This window comes from Haliaeetus albicilla, chromosome 19 (genome assembly GCF_947461875.1).
Source record: "Haliaeetus albicilla chromosome 19, bHalAlb1.1, whole genome shotgun sequence".
NCBI lineage: Eukaryota > Metazoa > Chordata > Aves > Accipitriformes > Accipitridae > Haliaeetus > Haliaeetus albicilla.
In genome coordinates this window covers 2,566,239-2,586,431 of record NC_091501.1, presented here as the reverse complement: position 1 = coordinate 2,586,431, position 20,193 = coordinate 2,566,239, and the positions used below count along the sequence as shown (strand labels likewise).

The window sequence follows — 20,193 nt, the reverse complement described above, 5'->3', positions numbered from 1 at the left end:
AACCTGGTTTTCCAATTTGACAGCAATAGTCTCGACTGGAACAACATGTTTTAAAAGTCGGTTGGAAAAACATCTGACAGAAGGGGTGTAAAGTGGCTGGCCTGCTGCAGGACCAGATAACCTCCCAATAGCTCAATAACACCACCTCCTTAACTCTCTGTGATTCTAATATGTGACCAAGTCAGAGTGCAAACTCTCCGATCACACAGACCCTTGTGTTACCAGACTAATAACAACACAACCATTTCTTTCCAACACTGAAGTCTTGCTCACACTTAACTTGTAGCAGGAACCCATAGTGATTCCTGTCATGACCATACAACAGCAAGCACAACTTCATAATCACCATTCCCAGGTCACTGTGGAAGGCAAAATGTCCTTCAGGGGTGCAGATGTGGGGCATCATCTGGGTCCCAAGTCTCCTGTCAACAGTGCAAATCAGAGAACCTTTAATCAACTGGGCCAACATTTCATGGGGATGTGCTGCCTGCCAGCAAGCCAGCCCCATCTTTTGGGATGACTGAACGAAGGAAAATGCACCAGGAAGAGTCAGAACAGCATAGTCCCAGGCCAGCCGGGATGAACTACCTGCCTTACGGCATCTCCCCCAGTTCTGCTCTCCTTGGCTGTGCTGTGCCCAGCAGCTGGCTGGCTGAGTAGCCATCCCTCTCCTGTGGGCCAGTGCCACGTGTCTAAGTTGGAACATTATTCTCCAGTTCTAGGAAATTGGATTAAGGGTCAGAGAATACTGACTGTTATTTAACTTTGATTAAAACCAGCTCTCCTCCCCCCCCTCCCGGGGCGGAGAGGCCAGTGTTGCTGTTATTTACTCTGCTGCCAAACCTGGAGTTCAATCCCTGCCCTGCGGCACTCAATAAAAGCCAACGCGGAGGGGGGGGTGGTGTACAGCAGGCAAGCACGGCTGTGTGGGTGGAAGGGGAGTGATTATCCAGGCCACTAAGTCCAGTTTGTTTCTTTTGCGGTCAGGCTCTGGCTCAGCAAGGAGAGGGGTGCAGGAGGTGCCTGCCCTTGTGGCTCGCAGCACTGATGATGATCCAGCCAGGGTGATCCCAAGCAAGCCCTGTTTGCCCCCATGCCTGTCTCTGGTCCTCTCCCCTCACCACAGCCCTGCTTTCACACAGATCTCCTTTTTCTTTACCCCCTTCTCTATCTCTCTCCCCTCAGTCTCCACCTTCACCCTCTTCTCCCCACTGCATGACCTCCCTGCCTCCCCTTTCTGCCTTTTCCTCTCTTTCACTCCCCCTCCTTCCCACCCTCTCCCCCACCTCCGTTTCTCATTCCCCTCATTCCTCTCCTTCCCTCTCCCCCCCACCCTCCAAGCCGCTATTCCAGGACAATAGAGCAGATGGCAGGCTGTTTGTTTTATATGTCCCTTTGGAAAATCAGCTCAGCTGTTGATTCTGAGACTTTTGCTAAAAACAGACACCGTCCAACACTAGCTGAATGCTGGGGGAAAGGGAGGGGGGTATGGAGGGGCCTTGCTTTCCCTACCAGCTGCACCGAGACATCATCTGTCTGCACCCCACACCATGCCTTTGGGAAACAGCCTGTCAAAGAGCCTGGAGAGGAGCGTTCTCCCCTGCACACTAGAAGAAACACCATCACAAGCAGAGGCAGCTTGGCCAGCTTCTGCAGTCAGCCTCGCTCCAGCCAAAGCTAATGGTAATGTGGGAAAGGCAGGGCAGCGAGGAGAGGGCAGAGTCTTTTCAGCATGTCCATCCTGCTCATTGCCCCAGTCTGCAGCTTCTCTGAGTGTTCCTGAAAGCTGAGTTATGTGCAGTCCCCCCAGGCAGAAGACACAGCACAGAGCAGAGGTTGAGGCTCTTTCCAAGCCCCACATCTCTTTCTATGCTACTGGGGTAGCCATGAGTGGGAAGCCATAGGCCAGCGTTGAATGTGTGGGTAGGGGAAGACAGCCCTTGCCTTTTTCTTTCCAGCTTTCCCCTTTTTGTTGAACCCCTAAGCCCCAAGCTACCGGTCCTCAGGCCAGCATTCATCAGTTGCCAACACAGCCATGAAGAGGATGTAGGTTTTTGTTCTGGTTCTTTCTCTTATCTAAACCACTTTCTTCATCTCTCACCTCTCCCTTCCCATGTGCTTATATCAGGCATCCTTCAGATCTGCTGCTTCATGGTATTCCTGGGTGGAGAGGAATCTTTGCTCCTGAACTCTGCCCCTCCCTGTCCCAAAGACCATCTTGTTCCCCCTGCTTAGATGTGACAAACTGTCTCATCGATCCTGTAAGCCCTCCCCTCCTGCCCCAGCCTGTCTCTGCTTGTAAGTGCTTCAGGGTGGGCACCGTTTTTCTCTCTGTCCAGCACCAAGAACAAGCTGGCATTGGCTCACAACTGTGCCTGCTGGATTCTCTGCCAGTGCAAATGCTGGATATTTCATGGCATAGCCTTTACCTGATACACCCTGGCCAAAGGCACCAGCTGCAGATTCACTCTGTGCCTCACTTCTGGGGGTGGGATGGGGAAAGCGGCGCTTCAGAATAGCAGCATCTCTCCCCGTCCAATTGCCCTGTTTAGTTGCACTTCTTTTTCCTACGTTGCTAAAATCAACACTGTCTTCTTCTCAAGCAGCGGCAGAAGGGTCAGGGCCAGCAAATCCATGTACAAAGCACTCGGTTTAATTTGTTCTCGAAGTTTGCTATGAACCAGATGCAGCTCCCAGCAAAACCAAGGGAGGCTTGACTGCGGCACAGTCAGATGTAACATCTGAAGAGGTTCCTTAGCCTAGCAAAATCCTGGAAGGCAATTTAAACATGAGAGATAGGCAAGGAGCCCATTCCCTGGGTCTGTAATTAATCACATACTGTTCAAACAGGGAGAGAGTTGAGTTCCCAGCTTTCTTGGAGTCCGAGCTGGATCAAATCGGGAGTGACAAAAAATCTCAGGCTATCAAGGAACAGCCCTAAAGAGGCAAAGCCAGCTGAGCAACAGCAGCTCAGCCCTGAACTCCTTTAACCTCCCAGGTAATTGGGCAGAAAGTCTAGAGGAAAAATTCCTGCATCAGCTGTCGAGAACAGACACACTTATTTCTATATTTGTGATGCTGCTCTTCTTCCTGGCCATGCTTATGTCTATGGTGACACTCGCATCCTCTTCAGTGGAGCCATACACCGAGCAGTATTTGGGACAGAAGAAAGTCCCAGTTAGTATGAGATCCCACCTCTGGCACCAGCTGCTAGAAGGTGCCTTGAGGAAGACCATAAGGATGGTCCATGCCTCTCTGTGCCCATGCAGTTACCAAATGGAGCAGTCACCCACCCACCTTTACCTTTGCATCCACCCCAGAAGTGTGCTCAGGTGTGTAGAGCTCTGGTGGCCTGTGGGGCAAAAGGGCAAATGAGCTGTCTTGTAGACTTTTTCAGGGATTGAAGAAAAAAGAAATTAAATAAATTAATGAAAAGAGCTGCTGATCCCACCCTGGGCTGTCTGAAGAACCTGCATTGTAAGCAAAGGCAGAGAAAGCATCAAAATTAAGAGGCCAAATCTGCTGTAAGAACTTGAGTATGACTGTCAGACAAAAAGACATTGACTTATCTGGAGTGTTATTTAAAAAAAAAAAAAAAAGAGGACGAGGTTCAGGGCCAACCAACCTGACCTCACCTCTTCCAGTGAGAACTGTGACTCACAGGCTGGCATCCTCTGTGGCACTGGTGGGCTACAACTGTCCTGATTGCAAAAATATCCGGAGCTGCAGGTCCAGGCAACATCCCCTTTCCCACTATAGCTGGGCAGCTCCCAAACAGCACTTTCTATGCACAGCTGAAATTCCCATGCTCTCCTCCAAGGCCTTGCTTAGTGGCTTCTTTCCTTTCAATCTCATTTCTTCTTGTTCCTATTTCTCACCTTTTGGCTTCTGTCTAATAAACTGCTCATCTTTTGAAGGCTGCATCTTTAGCAAGAGGCCTGGGGAGAGAGCTTAAGGCTGCAATGTGGGGAAGAGTTGGGTAAATCCCACAGTGGCTTAGAAATCTGTTTTTCTTCAGCAGCAGAGCTGTTAAGAGGAGTTGGCACCAGAGACAGAAACATTGTCTAGCGTTGCTATTCTTCCCTCTCCCCTTCAAGTCTTTAGCAACAACTGCAGTTTCCCACCTATTTCAACTAAATTCTCTTTTCCCCTAAAGAAATTATAGTCATTAGCATTTTTTTTGCACTGTCAAATAGGGGTTTCCTTATAAAAATTCTTCACAGCTAAGGGGAAAGTAAAGAAAGGATATTGTTAACATGAAAGCCTCACTTAATACTTTACCTTTCAAATACTGTAACTGCTTTTTTTCCCCTCCTTCTCCTTTTTCTGAATCTTCAGTATACAGTTTAAACATCATTAACAGCTTTGGTTGCTATGGTGTTGGGCAGGCAGAGGTCTCTGTACTTGAAAACTTGAACTACACTTAATGTTGTACAACAGCGGGGTCATGCCAACACCTTTGACCCCATTTTTCCCAGTAAAATATAAAGACCACATCTCCATCCTTTTAGTTCTTGGGAGAGATTTTTTTTGCTTTGGAGAGAAAAGGGAGCATGAGATAGAGAAAGGGAGAGAGAGATATAAAAAAAGAAAAAGAGAAAGGAAAAAAAAAATTTAATAGACCCAATGGAACCTTTCCAAAAACTTTAACTGTTACATCAGAAAATCATGAAAGAGAATAAAAAAAGACAGTCCCCTGAAAAGTTTCACGTGAGGTTGTTTCTCATTTTCCCAAGCAGCCAAACATTTTAATATACTAGGAAAATGAGACTGTAAAACCACAACATCTGACAGCAAGCCCCAGGGGCAGGAACCATTCCTGAAACTAATTTTAACTCAGGTTTTAACGTTGATCAGATTTCATGTGGTGAATGTCCCCTTAAGCTGTCTCTCTGTTCTTAGAGAAAACCTGGTTTCTTTTGTCGACTCCAAGAAGCTATTTTCTTTCCAGCGCATTGTCGTCACAGGCATAACAGGACATTTCTGTCATTCGTTTCTCTACAGCCCAAGAGATGCCCTGCCCCAGACATCTCCTCATCTGTTCTCGGTTTCCTTATGAGACAAGACGTTTTCCACAGAAGTGGCACTTAACCACTGCAGCAACGAAGCCCAGTCTTAAACCAGTCCCCGTGCAGCCACTCAAGGACTCAACCCATAAACATCTGATCTTCAGCCATGCAAAAGTCACCAGGTCAATTCAGACCAGCTGAGGCCCGGATCCAAAGCAGGCTTCCAGTTTCTCTGCTTTGCTTTTCCCCAGGGAAGTGAAGCTGCTGAACCACTTTCTTCTCCTTCTCTGGGCACATGAACCGCATTTTGCTTTGGCTGTCACCAGGACATCTACAGATAGGACTGGCTTTTTAACTCAAAGTCTCGATTAACAACAGCTGAAAGTTTGAATGGGGAAAAAAAGAAGATATCCGGGTAGTGTAGATTTCCCTTGAAGACTCTCATTTCTTCTCATGGTAGCATTTTTCATCTTCTGGTTGAATTCAAACCAAAGCATTTGCCCTGTGGGGCAGGACTTCTTTATGCTGCATCTGTCTTCCAATACTTGGGTGTCTCTGTTTTGAGCCGCATGGTTCCTAGGTGCACGTAGCTGTGTGAGCCAAGTGCTTTGCACGACTCAAGGAATGGTCATTGGCATCAGCTGGCCAGTTCAAAGGCATGTTGTGCAAGAGAAGAAAGCAAGGCTCTCTGCTGCTTCACAAAGCTGGTTAAATGCCAGTAAGAACCACCAGGCTGGAAAACAGATCTACAGGCTCCTGCTTTCTGCTTCTCCAGAAACTAAAGTGCTCATTCATTTCTAGATCCCCCTTTGCAGAGGTGAAGGGTCTTTCTGATGCCTTTCCTTTAAACCTCGTGTGTGCTGTGTAGGAGATGCTGGTGCTTGGGGGGGTTGGAGGAGGCAACAAGGTGGCCAGTTTTCAAAATGATAGAGGCACAATGATAGTTGCCCTTGGCTCTTCCAGCCCACCAGCAGCAGGCTTAGTCACATCAGCAGCATCAAAGCTGAGAAGCTCTTCAGAGAAAGGGCATTTGTCCTTTCATCTGGAGATTACAGGAATCTTTCACAGAGCCCAGCAGTGTGTTTTGAAACGCTTTTGAAAGAGAAATACCTGTTTGTGGCACCACCTGCCATTTAAAACAGCCTCTTTGCTTTCCAGCTTTCCCTGCAACGCTCTCCCCCAGCCATTTAACCGTGGTTAGGTTAAGGACAAAATGGTGCCAAAGTTCATTCCCCAGCAAGCAGAATCAGCCAGCTTCTGTGCCAGGCTCTGTCCTGAGCAAAGGACTCTCCACAAACATGCGAGAAAGCTTGTAACCTATTTGGGCCGGCTCCTTCCCCCTGTTGCACTCAGCAGGGACAGCAGGAAGGCAGAAAGCTGCTCTTAGCATCTGGAGGAAAGAAATGCAGAGATAAAAAGCTCTTTGCCTTGCTGTTTCCATTCCTTCATGACTTAATTTTTTTTGGTCAGGGCACAGAGAAGATTATAAAGCTGTAACCTCTAATCCGCTCCTGAGCGCTCCTTCTCCATCTCTTCCTTTCTCCTCTCTTTCAGCCCGTTCTAATCCTTTATGTCTCCTCTCTCACAGGTAGGAGTTGGAGTCTAATCTCAGACGACAGGTTGGTAATTAGAGCAAGAGATTATCCTGACCCCATATCAAGAAGGTAAAAAGAGAGGAATAATGCAGGGCAATCCAAGATCAAGCCTTCAATGTTCAGTGCAGAAACCATCCTCATCTCGGTCTGTCTCCTCCTGGCTCCCCCACCCCACACCCCCTCCTTTGTCCCAGCAGAGGGGGGAGAATCCCTGATTCTTTGTACTTCCTGCCCATCTCCCCTCTGCTGAGCAAGCACTACGCTTTTCCAGCACTCATTCAGCACAGAAACGGTCACATTTTCCATTTCTATCACCTTGCCTAAGCAGAGATTCAGCCAAGGGTCTGCGGCTGGGAAGAGTGGGTGGTGGGGAAAGCTCAGCAGTTATGGAGGAAGAGGACCTGCTCAGAGAGGCTGGAGCCACGACATGCTCTCAGCCATCCTCAATTGGGCACTGCTTACCCATACCCAGGGCCTTTCTACTCCAGATGAATCCATCTCTACCCAGGTGCCCAGCAGTCACTACCCAGTCCTTGATCTGCTCAGGAAGGGATGCTGCTCCCATCCCTTGCCCATATCCCAGCACAGATGGGAAGCCCATCCATGTGCCCAGCCCACGTTATCCATCTTTGGGACAGATCTTGTCTCTTGTCCTCTGTCACTGGTATTCAGCAAGGACCAAAAAAGCCATCACACAGCCCCAAGACCACCACAGAAAAGGGGAAATTGGGAGCACCAAGCTGCTTCAGTGTCCCACCCCCTACACACACAAGGTGAAGGGATGTCACCAGGACCCGCTGTAGCTGAGGCTCAGGCATCACCAGCCAACAGCCTGCAGGCACCAGGAGGTCTCAGGATAAAGATGGCAGTGGAGTGATCGAAACCTGCTGGGGAAAGAGCGAAAGAAGGTCAGGTGGCAGTTTTTACACCAGCACACAGCTGGAGAATGGAAGACCTCTCCCTCATGTCCCGTCCCATCCCACATCAGGCGCCCGCCCTGCACTACAGAGCTCCAGGACCGGCTGTTCACCTCAAGATGTCTTTTCTCAGCAAAGCTAAGCAGCCAAGCCTCCCTCCGACATCTGAATGCAGCTCTGGCCTATGTAGCCCAAGCCCATGTCTCACCCTGATCGCAAATAGGGAGATGGGCACGCACCAGCCCCTGCTCCGTGGTTCTGTTGATGCTCTTTTCATCACCTGGCTGCTTCCCACCCCTGCTATCTCCAGCCAGGAGCTTCCTACCCGTGCTCTGCAAATAACAACTTTAGGTTTGTTCACTCAAAGCAGAGAAGGTAAATCAAAGAACACTTTTGTTTGCAGTCAGCCTGAAGTGAAGCTTTTTCTTTTTTCCCTTCAGTTTTCTCAGCAAAACAAAAAATGAAAAAACAAGCAGAATTTCCTTTGCTGTGTTTAAAAGAAACATTTCTGTTCCTGTCCCAGAGGTAAAAGGTTAGCTTGTTCAGTCTCAAAATGTGAAATAAACGACAATACTTTTGGCTCAGGAATTGTCCAAATAAAATATTTCGATACTCCTTTTCTTCCCACTCGTCCAAAAAGGTTTGCAAAGTTTGTAAGCCTTCACAAACAGCTTAATGCTCAGCTTAATGCCCTCACCCAACAAGCCTTGTGACTGCAAGTTCTCTGTCCCTCACGCCAGACCTCCTGCCCCCCATTTGGCTGCCTCCCCCTCCCAGCCTACTGTCTGGGGGCTCACACCACAGCAGCACCCAGACCGCTCATGGCCCGTACCTTGAGGGATCCTCTCGGGGCGAGAAGGGACCGCTGAGTTCAATTACATTGAGCTTGTTCTCAAAGACACCGTAGCTGAGGGTGACCTGCAAAGAGGGGTGGTGGGAAAGGAGCAGGGAGGATGACGTGAGTTGAGGAGCAAGGAACTTGCTTTGGGTGACAGAAGCTCCCATTCTGGTTCCTCCTCTGCTGGCTTGGCCTCTGCCTTCCACATCTCTCCTGTCTTCCTTCCCATAATGGTCCACTGTGCTGGTCCTTTGCCTCTCCAAGCCCCCTACACCCCTTGTTATCTCTCCACACAAGGCAGACACGGTGCCATGTCAAAGCCCCTTCCCCAATCAATCACCATTTCTGCTTTTCCTTGTGCCACATTCCCCCATAGATGCCCTTAATCCTCCCATTTCTCCCCATACATGTGCTCCCCACCACTGACCCCAGGGGCACTGTGACTGGCATCTGTGCTGCGGGCAACATCTGCTCCTTATTTCAAAGAAGCATTTGTCAGGAAAGCCTCCCCAAAAGAGCAGACAATTGATTCAGTCCACGTCAGTGCCAGCAATGGAACAACGTGCCTGTAAGCTCCCCTCCACTTCTCCTCCCTCGTGCTCCATTTGCCCTCCTCACCTGCTGCGTGAGCCGAGAGGGAGGGATGAGCTGCAGGTTCTCCAGGTGGGAGTGGAAGAGCGCGTTGGGCAGCAGCTGCCCGCCAACTTTGCATTCAATGATGTAACCCACGGTGCAGTCATCTGGCAGGCGAATGAGCTCTGAAGTGCTCAGAAAGTTCCTGCCACTGGAAGACAGTCGGGTCGCGTGGGTTAGGAAAAGGGTAGGGGGGATATAGGCATCCACTTGGGTGGGAGGTAAATGGACTTAACTGTAAACCAGAGTAAATCTTGGAACTAGGCAAGAAATCCCTGAGTTCCACCTGCAAAGATTTGGGAATGCAGTTGCTCTTCGACCGCTCCCAGCCATGCTGTCCCACCAATTGTCAGGTGCTGTCCCTGACATGTATCCAGCTCCTCAGTGAGCTGATGCAGAGAGCCGGCAGACTTTGCCAAGTCACTTTTCCACCTGCTTGGTGAGCTGCACTGAATCCTTGAGGGGTCAAACCAGCACAAGAGAAACAGTGGGACCACATGGCCAGTACCAAGAGGAAGAAGAAACAGGACAGTCCGGTGCAGCTTGAATAAGCCATCCATGGCTCCACTCTAACATAACACTGCACGCTTGGCCATCCTTTGATGACAGGCTAAACTCCGTTTTAAGGCTCCTGTAGCTAGAAGCAGCCACACAACATGAAGCACTGTCTACTATAACACCCCTCAGCAAGTTCAAATGTGTTTTAAGCATTTTAATGCAGTAGTAGCAGACTTTACACCAGGTTAGGCGTTATCTAGCCACACCACTTTCATTTTACCCTAGATCATAGATGATCCTCCTGTCTGCATCTACCATAAAATATATATCATGGGCTTCAGCTAAACCAGCCACATGGTGTGGATCAGATCTGTCTTTCTGGGTATGCACAGATCTTGTTAAGGCTGGCACAGCCATTGCCTTTCAGTATATGTGCATATAGCCTGCGATATAACCTAGGGCATCATGGAAAACATCATCTTGTTGTAGGCTGGGCTAACATAAGACCCTGGGACCTACTTCTGTTCTCCATGCACCAAGCTGAGGAAATGACAGTGGCCACTGTAATGAAGCTGAAGAGGGTTTGGCATGGGGGAATGGGAAATTAACTCAAGAGGGATGTACAGGAGGTTGAAAAGAGATAGATTAAGGGGAGAGGAGATAGGCAGACAGGGAAAGCACTTAGGAAAAAAGTCAGAGGAAGCTGAAAGGGATGGGAAGGAGCATGGGGGAATAACCAAGAGCTGAAAGGAGTTGGGGAGAGGGGAATTTGTCATCCTATGACCACGTTTGCTGACATGCCTGCTCTTGCCTCTTTTCAATCAGATGGCAGACCCACCCACTACATCCTTCCTCCAGTCCCACATGCTTGTAGATGTGTAGCATGTGGGACTCTGCACCCTTGCAAACATCCTTGTAAACACCACATACACAAATCCAGATCTCACACAGCCAGGAATTAATGCGCAGCCGTGTTCCTCGTCCCCGAAGGCTCCCATACTCACCAGCTGCACAGCTCACCTGGCCCACGGCACCATCTTGCTTGCCAGCTTGCGGCTGATGCAGAACCCAGCCCCTCCTGTGGCAAACCAGAAGCGCACAGATTTCTGGAGAGAAACAGCAGAGAAAATCAATGGCAGAGGCTCAAACAATACCATACTCCCCGAGATGGGAATGCTGGAGACCCAGCTTTGATGCCAGAATAAACACAGCCCTCTTGTTGCCCCAGATCCCTGCCTGCTGCCCAGAAGAAGGACTTGCCAGCAGTACAGCATGGATTTTGACCTCCTTATATTTGGAGCAGCCAAGTTCCTGCTGGCAGCAGCAGGTGGGCTGCCCAAGGCAGGCTTATGTCCTGGCAGACTGGTACCCAAAGGTGCAGCAGCAACGTGGGACTCTTCCCCTAGGTAAATTGGATTGAGTCAACACCTACAACCATGTTCAGACAAGACTGGTGAGTTTTCAGCTGTTGCCTGTTGCTCTTGGGACCTATCTCTCCCTGAGGTACATCTACAACCAATGAGCTAGAGCACTAAAAACACCCATTGGCCCCCACACCACCACCATGGGCTGTACCGTCTGGTTGTTTGGCAGCATTTCGGAGGCCCGGATGGGTCGGTTCAGGCTGGGTTTCCCCAGGTAAACGTCCCACGTCGCAGAGTAGGAGGACAAGAGCTTCAGGAGAGCCCAAGGGTTCAGGTAGTTGTCGTCATCCAAATGGCAAAACCAGCTGAGGGGAGATGGGAAAAAAAACACAAGAGGTTTGGGGTAAGAAGCGTAGTTCTTGCTCTCAGGGGTCCCCCCACGGCAGCCCTGCCTCACCTCCGGCCGCTGGCCAAGAAGGCATCGAACTCGGCGCCCATCTTGCAGGAGAGGGCCAGGTGGCTGTGCTCCGCAGAGCAGTTGGTGAAGATCGCATGGTCACCTGCCAGGAGAGAAAAAGCTGTGGCTCGGGGCCAGCCCACCTCACACGGTCACGGAGAGGACCTCTGGGCAGGAGTGAAGGGGTTTCATTCACAGCCAACCGCCTCACGACCTCCCAAACATGCATCTGAGCCTGCGGTGAAGTGGGCTCCATCCTGCCCCGTACCAGGAGATAAAACCTGGAGAAAGCCAAGCATCTTGGCCAAGACTAGGACACCTGCCAACCGCAATTCCACCCTGCCCACTGCCAGCCAGGGTGCGGGGGCTGAAGGGCTCTCTCATGGGCTGCTTCCACCCATGGATGCTTTAAGGCAGACAGCACCCTGCCTCCGGTTGCCTGCACGCCTTGGGGTAAGCCAACTAAACCAAATCACCACTGCTGCGGCTTGGGGTCCTCCCATGGGACATGGTGAGAGGTGTCCTTCAAGAGGCAGCGCTGGTGTAGGAGAGCCAGACTTCACACTGGACACCCTCCCAAGGCCGTAGCAGTTCAGAGGCTGAAGGTGGGGGGAGATGGTGTTATAGGTCAGGTCATTACCCATTCTCCTTTTCAGGGCGTCATCTTCTTCATCAGTGAAGACGTAGGTCTGGGGAAATGAGGAAAGGAGGTTACTTTCAGGGCTGGAGCTGGTGCTGGTCCTGGTCACCCACCCCTTCTTCCCTGCAGCTGGACACGCTCGCCATGGTCACCCCACTCCAACCGCTGCTGCCATGCTCCCCTCCCAGGCAGCACTTGAGCAGATGGATGACCATGTTCCCCCCTCCTGCATGGCACAATCGTCAGAGTTTGTGTGGCTTTATTTCCCCCCCCACCACCACCACCTTGGGAACAGAGAGCAGGGGACCCACGACACCAAGCGAGGGGGTGAGGGAGCCCTGGCTTAAGTGTCAGTGGTAGAAAAATGAAAGCACCGTGGTTGAATGATGCTCGGGTTAAAAGGAGAACATCTGTTTGTGTGTTAAGTGTGCACAGCCCCCTGCTGCTTCCCGCCTCCTCCTCCTCCTCTTCCTCCACCCCCAGGCCTCTCTAATCTCCCTTTCTGCCATTATGTGGCACATCTCCCCCCTCTTCAGGGCGAGGCGGGGATCAGGGCTAGTGGAGAAAAGCTTTCCTCAGGCAGAAAATGAGCTTTCATGAAATCAAAAAGGAGTCGTGAGCCATAAACAGTGTCTCCACCAGCTGCCCACAGGCTGGTTAAATGCAGCACCTGGGCAGGGACAAAGGGGACAAGGCAGGCAGACAACAGCTCCAGGAGCTGTCATTGCTCCCAAAGGCTCTGAGGAGGAGACACAAGTCTCTACATCTCCCCACACCCACCCAGCAACTGGGAGATATGCCCCCATCAGGAGGACGTGGCAAGAGAAATGTTCTGCACCTGAAAAGGCGGCAGTGAAGGACCCTCAGAGACCACCTGGCCCGAGCAGACACAGCAGGATGGTTTCGTGATCTCAGACGTACGTGCTACAGTGACTTGGCAAATTACCCTCCAACAGCTGAGCTGCAGCAACGGGCCATGCACACATTCCTACCCCACCCCACTGGTAAAGTCTCTTAGTTAAAACCACTTTCAAGGTCATCATGGGACAAGAAGCAATTAGCTAAGTCTCAGGTAAAGGAGTCGCTCTGGGTCAGGGGACCATATCACAACCTTCAGGCAAGGCAGGGATTGTCAGCGGCATGGGATTTCCCTTACCAGCGTTTCAGAGTCAGAAATTTCCACTATGACAAATAATTCATCTTAAGAAAAGAAATTCTGAAACCCTTGAAACTTTCTGACATTTTCAAAACAAACAGAAATGTTGTTGCTGGAAATGACTTGCTTACAGATATAAAACTGACTAGAAGTCATGTGTCTAATAAACATCATATCTGATTGACTTAGAATAAGAATCTGCATCTTTCCCCAGATTTTCTACTTGTGAAAATATTCCAAGGTTCCCACTTTCCTCTTGATGCAAGGCAGGAAATGGGTTTTTTTGCAGACACCCAACATGTTTCTGTGGGAACCCAAAGATGAAGGAACATTGTCACCATGGGGAACACCAGACTGTCCAAAATAACTGCAAAAAGGGGGGTATGAGTGTGGGCACTAGGCAAATCTGATTTCTCTGGCTCTCCCAAACTCTGACCTCCGTGGCATACCTGGCTACAGTACTCCAGAGATGCTGGACTATGTGTCCTGGCTCTGTCCTGAAGGAAATCACAATAGCACAGGCAGCTGCCTGCATCCTCGTCTCTCCATCCCTCACGCCCCTGAGAGTGGGCAACCTGGAACAGCATCCCAGTGACCATCACCACGTGTCCCTCAGCAAAGCTGCACACGATGGCTGGGATGGGAGAGAGAGACAAGAGCCCTGGCTAAAAATCTGCCTGGGGACCATTTGGCCTAGTTACGCAGGTCTTTCTCAGGGAGACACCAGCTGCTGTTGTCCATACTAACGGAGTCCAGAAGAGATTCCGAAGGTCTCTCTGGCCACGCCAGACCTAATATCCCTGCTGCAGACATGCGAGCAGAGGAACTCCTGGTGTCACTTGTGTCCCTGCAGGCAAATGGGGTAGACAGAAGCAGCCTCCCCATCATATCCATCCTCCTGTTCTCCACCAGACCATCTATGGGGTCATGCAGGATCTCCTATCGTGGTGCCTCAGCGCACTGAGATTGGGCCAGGATGGCTGTCGATGGCACTGCAGGGCAGCCGACCCGGGCGTCAGGAGGGATGCAGCACGGAAAGTATCGCTCTGTTCTGGAACGGAGAAGATGCCTGGGTGGGAAAAGATGTCTGCTGGATGGCAGTGCAAGCAGTGATATGGAGCCACTGCTGTCAAACGGCTTTGCCTGGCAGCTCTTCATGAACGTACGAGCCCATGCAATGGATAAACACTAAACTTTGAGACCTCCTCACCCCAAATTGGGAAAGTAGTCTAGCAAGGAAAAACTAGGAAAAGGGAATAAAGATGTGGAATCTGACAATCCAGGGCCACGTTCATCTCCCAGGCTCCCAGGGTATCCCTTCTCTGGGAAGAAACCCCCTCCAAAATGCAAACACTTCAGCAGGGTTATTGTTGTGTCCTGTCCAGAGAAAGAATTCAAAATCTGTGGTGTGTTTGCAACACTGAAAATGTGAAAGCCAGTTCAGGATGGGACATTCAAAGGTTTCATTTCAATCAGTTAGATGTCTGGGTTTCTGAAAGGAGGGGAGGTGCTAGAATTAGTTTACATTACCAAAAAAAAGGCCATTTCAGACCAGAAACCTAGACTAATCTCCATCAAAACTATTGGGGCCAAGAACGTAAGCCACTCCAAGATGCTGCCCAGTCTAAACAATCATCAAAACCAACACTTCTGTTTAGACGAAAACCTTAACTGAGGAAAAGGCCTTTTGCTGAAGTGACTTCCCCATCAAGCTCAAATGGAAAGTTTGTCGTGGAGCAGTTCTCAAGAGGCAGAGCATGGTCCGGCGAAGAGTCCCCACCTCGCTCTTCCCCTTCCCCACCTCCCACCAGCTGCATATCTTCTCTTCTGTCTAAACAGCGCAGTTTCGGGGAGAATCTCTCTCTCTCTTATTGACTACCCTGGCAGCGTCCAACATAGAGGAGTTTTAATTTGGCTCCCATACAGTCTGTCCTAGCCATAAAAACCACAGCTGTTCCTGCCTCCTGTTACAGTCACCTAAGCCTGACCTGTGAGGTCTGAGTTGCTTTCTCCGGGAGGACACCACGCAGGTAATCGGCTCTGAAACCAGGCTTGGCATCAGCAGCACAGTCAGCTGCTAAAATTTCCCTGCTGGCCACCTGCAGAGAAGGACCCACTGAAACAGTCTCCAGCCGTGAGTAAGGGTGAGCGAGACAGCAAGACGGTGGGTGAGCCCTAGGAGGAGACAATTGCTGTGAGACTGGCTCTTAAAGCCTATGGCTCTCCATAAAGGCTCAATAATAGGAGGTCTGGTGCCCTATCCCTGACCTCACAACAATTAAATGTCCTTTGCAAATTGAGAACTCGCTTTTTTTTTTTTTGCTAAGCGAGGTTTCTATATTGTCAATTTTTCAAAACTAACCCTTTCTCCTACCTCCAAAAAAACCCTTCAGCAGCAGTATATTTAAAAAAAAAAAAAAGGCTTTTGACTTTCATGTACTTCTCCTTACCTCCCTCCCTGCCCCCGCTCCCCTGCCCTCAAAGCCATTTAGTACAAACAAAGAGAAGAAAAACATGGAAAACTGAGGAGTGGGGAGGAAAACACCGAGCTTGCAACAAAAATTGATAACAACGAAAAAACACTTTGTTTAAAAATGACTGACGCTCCCCCTCTACCCTTCCTTCCTATTCTCCTGCTCAGTCTGTGAAGCTTTCCTAGAGGCTGGCAGCAGCATGGAAAATTCAACACCTCTTCCCAGGGTTGGACATCGTTTGCCTGCCAAACAGAAAGGGTCGGATGAACCTGCGGAGCTAATAGCTAATTCCTGTCATCAGCGGAATGGCCAGGCGCCTGTTTGTCAAACGCCCGAGGAGGAAAATGTGAGCTGCTCCTTAAAAACCCACTCCAAAAGCCCCAATCACAATAGCTTCGTGCCAGTGCAGCCATGCGGTTGGGTTTCTTTTCTCCAAAGAGCTGCTGGGCTGAGGTCAGGTGGAGAGGAGGAGTGCATCTGGAGGAGGAAGCAGGGCATCTCAGATGCCGAGAGGGACACGCAGACAGGAGAAGCAGCGTGCTCAAAATAGGACACGGCTTCCTGTGACGACCGCAGCAGACCAGACAGTTGCAGCACCATGAAGTGGAAAACCACCCTTACCCAGAAAACCCTGCATTGCTTCAAGCGCTCTCCTACCCGATACCTCCGCCCCCGTCCCCCTTCTTTGCTGAGGCCTGAATTTGTCTTCTAGGTGCCCGTCACACACAGGCAGAGGCAAAAAAAACCCCACCACCCTTTGGGGGCAGCCCCAGGATTTCTTCTTTCTTGAGGAGCAGCTCTGCGAGGGAGGGAGAGAAGTACTGGGGCTCTGGGGAGTACTTCTGCCCACCAGTAAGCCAGTCTGCACAGCACCGCCAACGTGGTGCCCCACATCAGTTCCTCTAACAGGAAGGAAACTCTCCAAACTCTTGCTTTAGCAAAGGGTGGAAACATCAGACCCGCAGCTTAAAAAAACAAAAAATTTTTAAAATCAAGTATGCACCCACATCACTTCAAGGTCGTGCACGTGAGGGGATCTGCCCAAGAAAGCAAGGCACGGATTGTGCCGATGCGCTGGGGAGTTAACGGGGCTGCAAACACCCCTGCTGTACCCCAGGAGGTCCTCCAGCTCCTCCTGCCTCGCTGCACCACACCGTCCCAGGGCGAAGGGTGCCCAGGCGCACTGCGGGCATCCTGACGGAGGGCCGAGGGGAGCCACTCGGCTCGAAACCTAGCAAACCCGTGGCACTAGGAGGTAGAAAACCACCATTTCATACAGACCCAGGACGGTCTGTGCTCTCAGTCTGGTGCGGCCCAGGCAGTCTGCGACCCCTGGTGTTACTGGTTAAAAAAAAAAAAAAAAAGGAAATGAAATCCCTTGCACCTCAAGCTGAAAGAGTCAGGCTTAGGTTAGGGGCAGGTGATGCCTGCTGAGAGCACTCGTCCTCCCAGCCTTCACGGGAAGAGCCCACACAAGCTCTTCATCCTCTCTGCCAGCCTTTCCCAGGAACCAGCTAGCGGTGAAAGATTTTGCTGGGTAGCATCCCCCTTTCAACAAGAACAGAAGTGAGAATTAGGGAAAACGAGGCAAAGCACTGGGGGGGATTGCAGTGCCCAGCCTCCCCTTCCTTTGGCCTTTATCCCCCCTCACCACCGACACCCCGTTACCAAACCCCCCTCTCTAGTCCGAACCCACACGCTCACCTGCTCTCTGGCCCGCGATATCCACGTGTCCAGGAGCAGCTCCATCCTGCTCTGGTGAAATCTCTTGGTTGTCTTCACGGCTATGAAAATGTCCCCGAGCGTCAGGCGTTCCTCAGTCCTGTATCCCTCCGGAGGACGGACTTGCAGGTCCTTCTGCTCCCTGCCACCACCTCCCTCTGGGCTCGCTTTGCTCCGTTGCTCTGGCTTCTCCGAAATCCCTTCCCTGAGCCCTGGGTACCGAGTCGTTTCCTGAGCCCCACGGTGCCGCACGGAGAAGAGAGTCACGCTGACAAGGAAGACCGCGGCTCCAGAGAGACCATGGATGAGCCGACGGCCCATGGCTCCCAAATCCTTCCCGCCGCAGCCAGTATCCTCTTGAACAAGGACAACCTCCGCCTGTACCTCCACGTGAAGCTGTCCGCTCTTCTCGAAGCCTCCGAAGGGGCAAAACCCGCCAAGAGCGAGGTCTGAATAGGATGTGGCCAAGGAATAGGGTGGGTGAAAGACCAGAAAGCCGATGAGACAGCAGCCCCAGAGGATCCTGGTGAAGCGGAGGGAATTTTCACACACTAAGAAAGCTCGATGACCCAGCGAGGCAGGGACACGTGATGGGAAAATACTCCGGGGCAGCTGGCAGGTGGCTGGCACAGCCTGCCAGGAGGAAAGCGAGCATCTCCGCTCCCGTCAGAGAGGCCGAGGGTCCCAGGCTGAGGGTCGAGGGGTTGGCAATGGAGATCAGAGCCATCCCTGGGGACTCTGGACCGACGGCATCAATTCCCCAGAAGACACCAGCCCACCGGTCCAAGCCAAGGGCTGCGGAGCGGAGGCGAGCGGCGGGCGCAGGGCTGCAGGGAAGGGACCGGGTGCCATGCGTGCGGCGGTGGGGGGGTTTCTCCACCTGCACCCTCCTCGCAGCTCGTTTTTGCTCCCTTCCAGCCCCGGTCCCCCCGACCCGGCCCCGGGTCCCGCCTCCGGGCATGGGGCGGAGCGCCAGCCCCGGGGGGAGAGGAAGAGGATGGAAGGGTGGAGGATGAAGAAGAGGCGGGGGGGGGGAGCCCTGGCTCTGGCAATGGGTTTGTCTCACCGGGGCTGGGACACCTCCGAAGTGACAAACAGCTGATCCGGGAGGACAAACCTGTTGCTTGAGTGTTTTCCCGGCTCCTCCGTGACCGTCCGGGCGGATCTCTGCAGCCCTGCGCTTTTGCGGGAGGAGGGGAGGGTGGCACGGATGTGGGGCTCTGGTGAAGTTAAGGTGCCCGGTCCTATATCGAACCATGTTTCCCCAGGAATTCCCCCAGCCCTAGGCTTTTCCTGTGGGCTCTGCCTTGAATTGCTGCCCCTGCCTTCTAACCCCGTCTTGCCTCCCCAAAGTGGGACTGTGTGTCACCTGCTGCCCCCCCCCATATGCCCCAGAGTCTCAAACTAGGGTCTGACCCCCACTTCTGACACCCATCTCCCCAAACCAGGACCTGGACCCCCTCTACTCTTGAAAGTCCCTTTCCCTCTGCCTCCAGCCCTGTGAGCCCCCCCCCCCCCCCAACATCCCCACCGGGGATGCCCAAGGAGACCCTGCTGCCCAGATGGCTGCAGAGCCAGGGACACTCACAGGAACAGGTACACCACCAGCAGAGAGTGCGAGGGAGGGTCTGCCACCTCCCTTTCAATGTCCACGGCTCAGTGTCACCGCTGAGTTTACATCCCACCCAGGTCCTTGGCCCCTCCAGCAGGGCTGAGCTCAGCCACTTGTCCCCTGTGGCTCTCGTGCTGTCCGAGAAGATGCTTCCTTTTCCCCTTCCCCAGGCAAAAAAGAGGGGTGTCATCTCCCTCTATGGAGAACCCCAGAAAGTCCTGCAGGCACAGCAGCAAACTGGCACCTCCAGCTCCTTCCCCCCCCCCATAACCCCCACCGCTGGGCATGGCCACCTTCACCCTAGCCCTTTGGGTGCCAAGAGGGCCAGTCTGGGGCCGTGGCACAGAACGTGCTGAGTGTAGCTGAGCAAGTCCTGCACGGAGAAGGCTTCCCAGGGATAGGGATACCAGAGACCCTCAAAAAGTGTGAGAGCCCCTCCCAAGACAAAGACCACCGCAGATGGGAAATTTTGGGGTCAGCACCACAGATTGCTGCAAGCTGTTACTGGTTTAGCTGGCTATGTGGTGGATGACCATGAAGGTCCCCTTCACGCTACCTCTAGGCCACTTTACAGAGCAGCCGGGGGGTACAGAGAGGCGACCAGCCCAGGAGGGGGGTGATACCCACACCCCCACCCCAGTACAGCGAGCATGGGGACAGCAGGATGGTAGTGCTCTACATACGCTGCCGAAATCAGAGCGTCTCCTCAGGGAGCTGCAAGCTGTGGGCATCCAATCTCAGCATACCAAAAAAAAAAAAAAAAATAAAGATAAGAAGTAATAAGATGGGGACCTGGGAGAAATGGGAGGGGGCGGACATGGTGCCATGTGGCAAAGGGCCCCCCCCATGCACATAGCAGATCATGGGACCTTAGAAAAGGGGGTCAGGGCAGGGAGCAGGGTCTCCCTGTTCCACACTCCCACCGTGTGTCCGCACACAAGACATTTTCCAGGCACTGAAGGAGTTAATGTCTCAACCATTGTGGTGGGGCAAGTTCTGCTTAACGACTGACTCTGCATAACAAGGAACTCTGCCCAGCAAGGAACCCCAGGAGAAAAGCAGCCCATCAGTGCCCATCAGCAACAGGAGGTGGGGGGGAACGTGCAGGAGGGGGCACAGCTCCCTGCTCCCATGTGCTGAGCAGGGCAACTCACCATGCATGGCCAAAGACCTCGTCTTGCAGGGAAGGAGAAGTTACTCCCCAAACAACCCCCCAGGCCCACAGCCCAAAGGCTACCTCATTAGCCTAATGAGTTTGAGTGCCCGCCCACAGGAGGG

The 20,193-nt window shown here is 51.9% G+C and overlaps 1 protein-coding gene across 3 annotated transcripts; it reads right to left on the bottom strand.

Moving 5' to 3' along the window:
• Positions 1-4,598: 4,598 nt before the first annotated feature.
• On the bottom strand, positions 4,599-18,380 carry MFNG (MFNG O-fucosylpeptide 3-beta-N-acetylglucosaminyltransferase). Of its 3 annotated transcripts, XR_011328813.1 has the most exons (9): positions 17,286-18,380; positions 11,952-12,000; positions 11,312-11,414; positions 11,066-11,219; positions 10,511-10,596; positions 8,978-9,143; positions 8,354-8,439; positions 6,508-7,491; positions 4,599-6,399 (listed from the first exon to the last, which is right to left on the bottom strand). XR_011328813.1 is itself a non-coding variant. In XM_069807299.1 (8 exons), exons 1-8 carry the CDS (start codon positions 17,622-17,624, stop codon positions 7,422-7,424), a joined length of 1,053 nt encoding a protein of 350 aa, XP_069663400.1. In that variant the 5' UTR covers positions 17,625-18,380; the 3' UTR covers positions 4,599-7,421. The 3 variants fall into 3 exon arrangements, 2 of the variants coding, with proteins under 2 accessions (XP_069663400.1, XP_009916997.2); XM_069807299.1 differs by having other exon boundaries at positions 4,599-7,491; XM_009918695.2 differs by having other exon boundaries at positions 4,599-7,488.
• Positions 18,381-20,193: the final 1,813 nt, after the last annotated feature.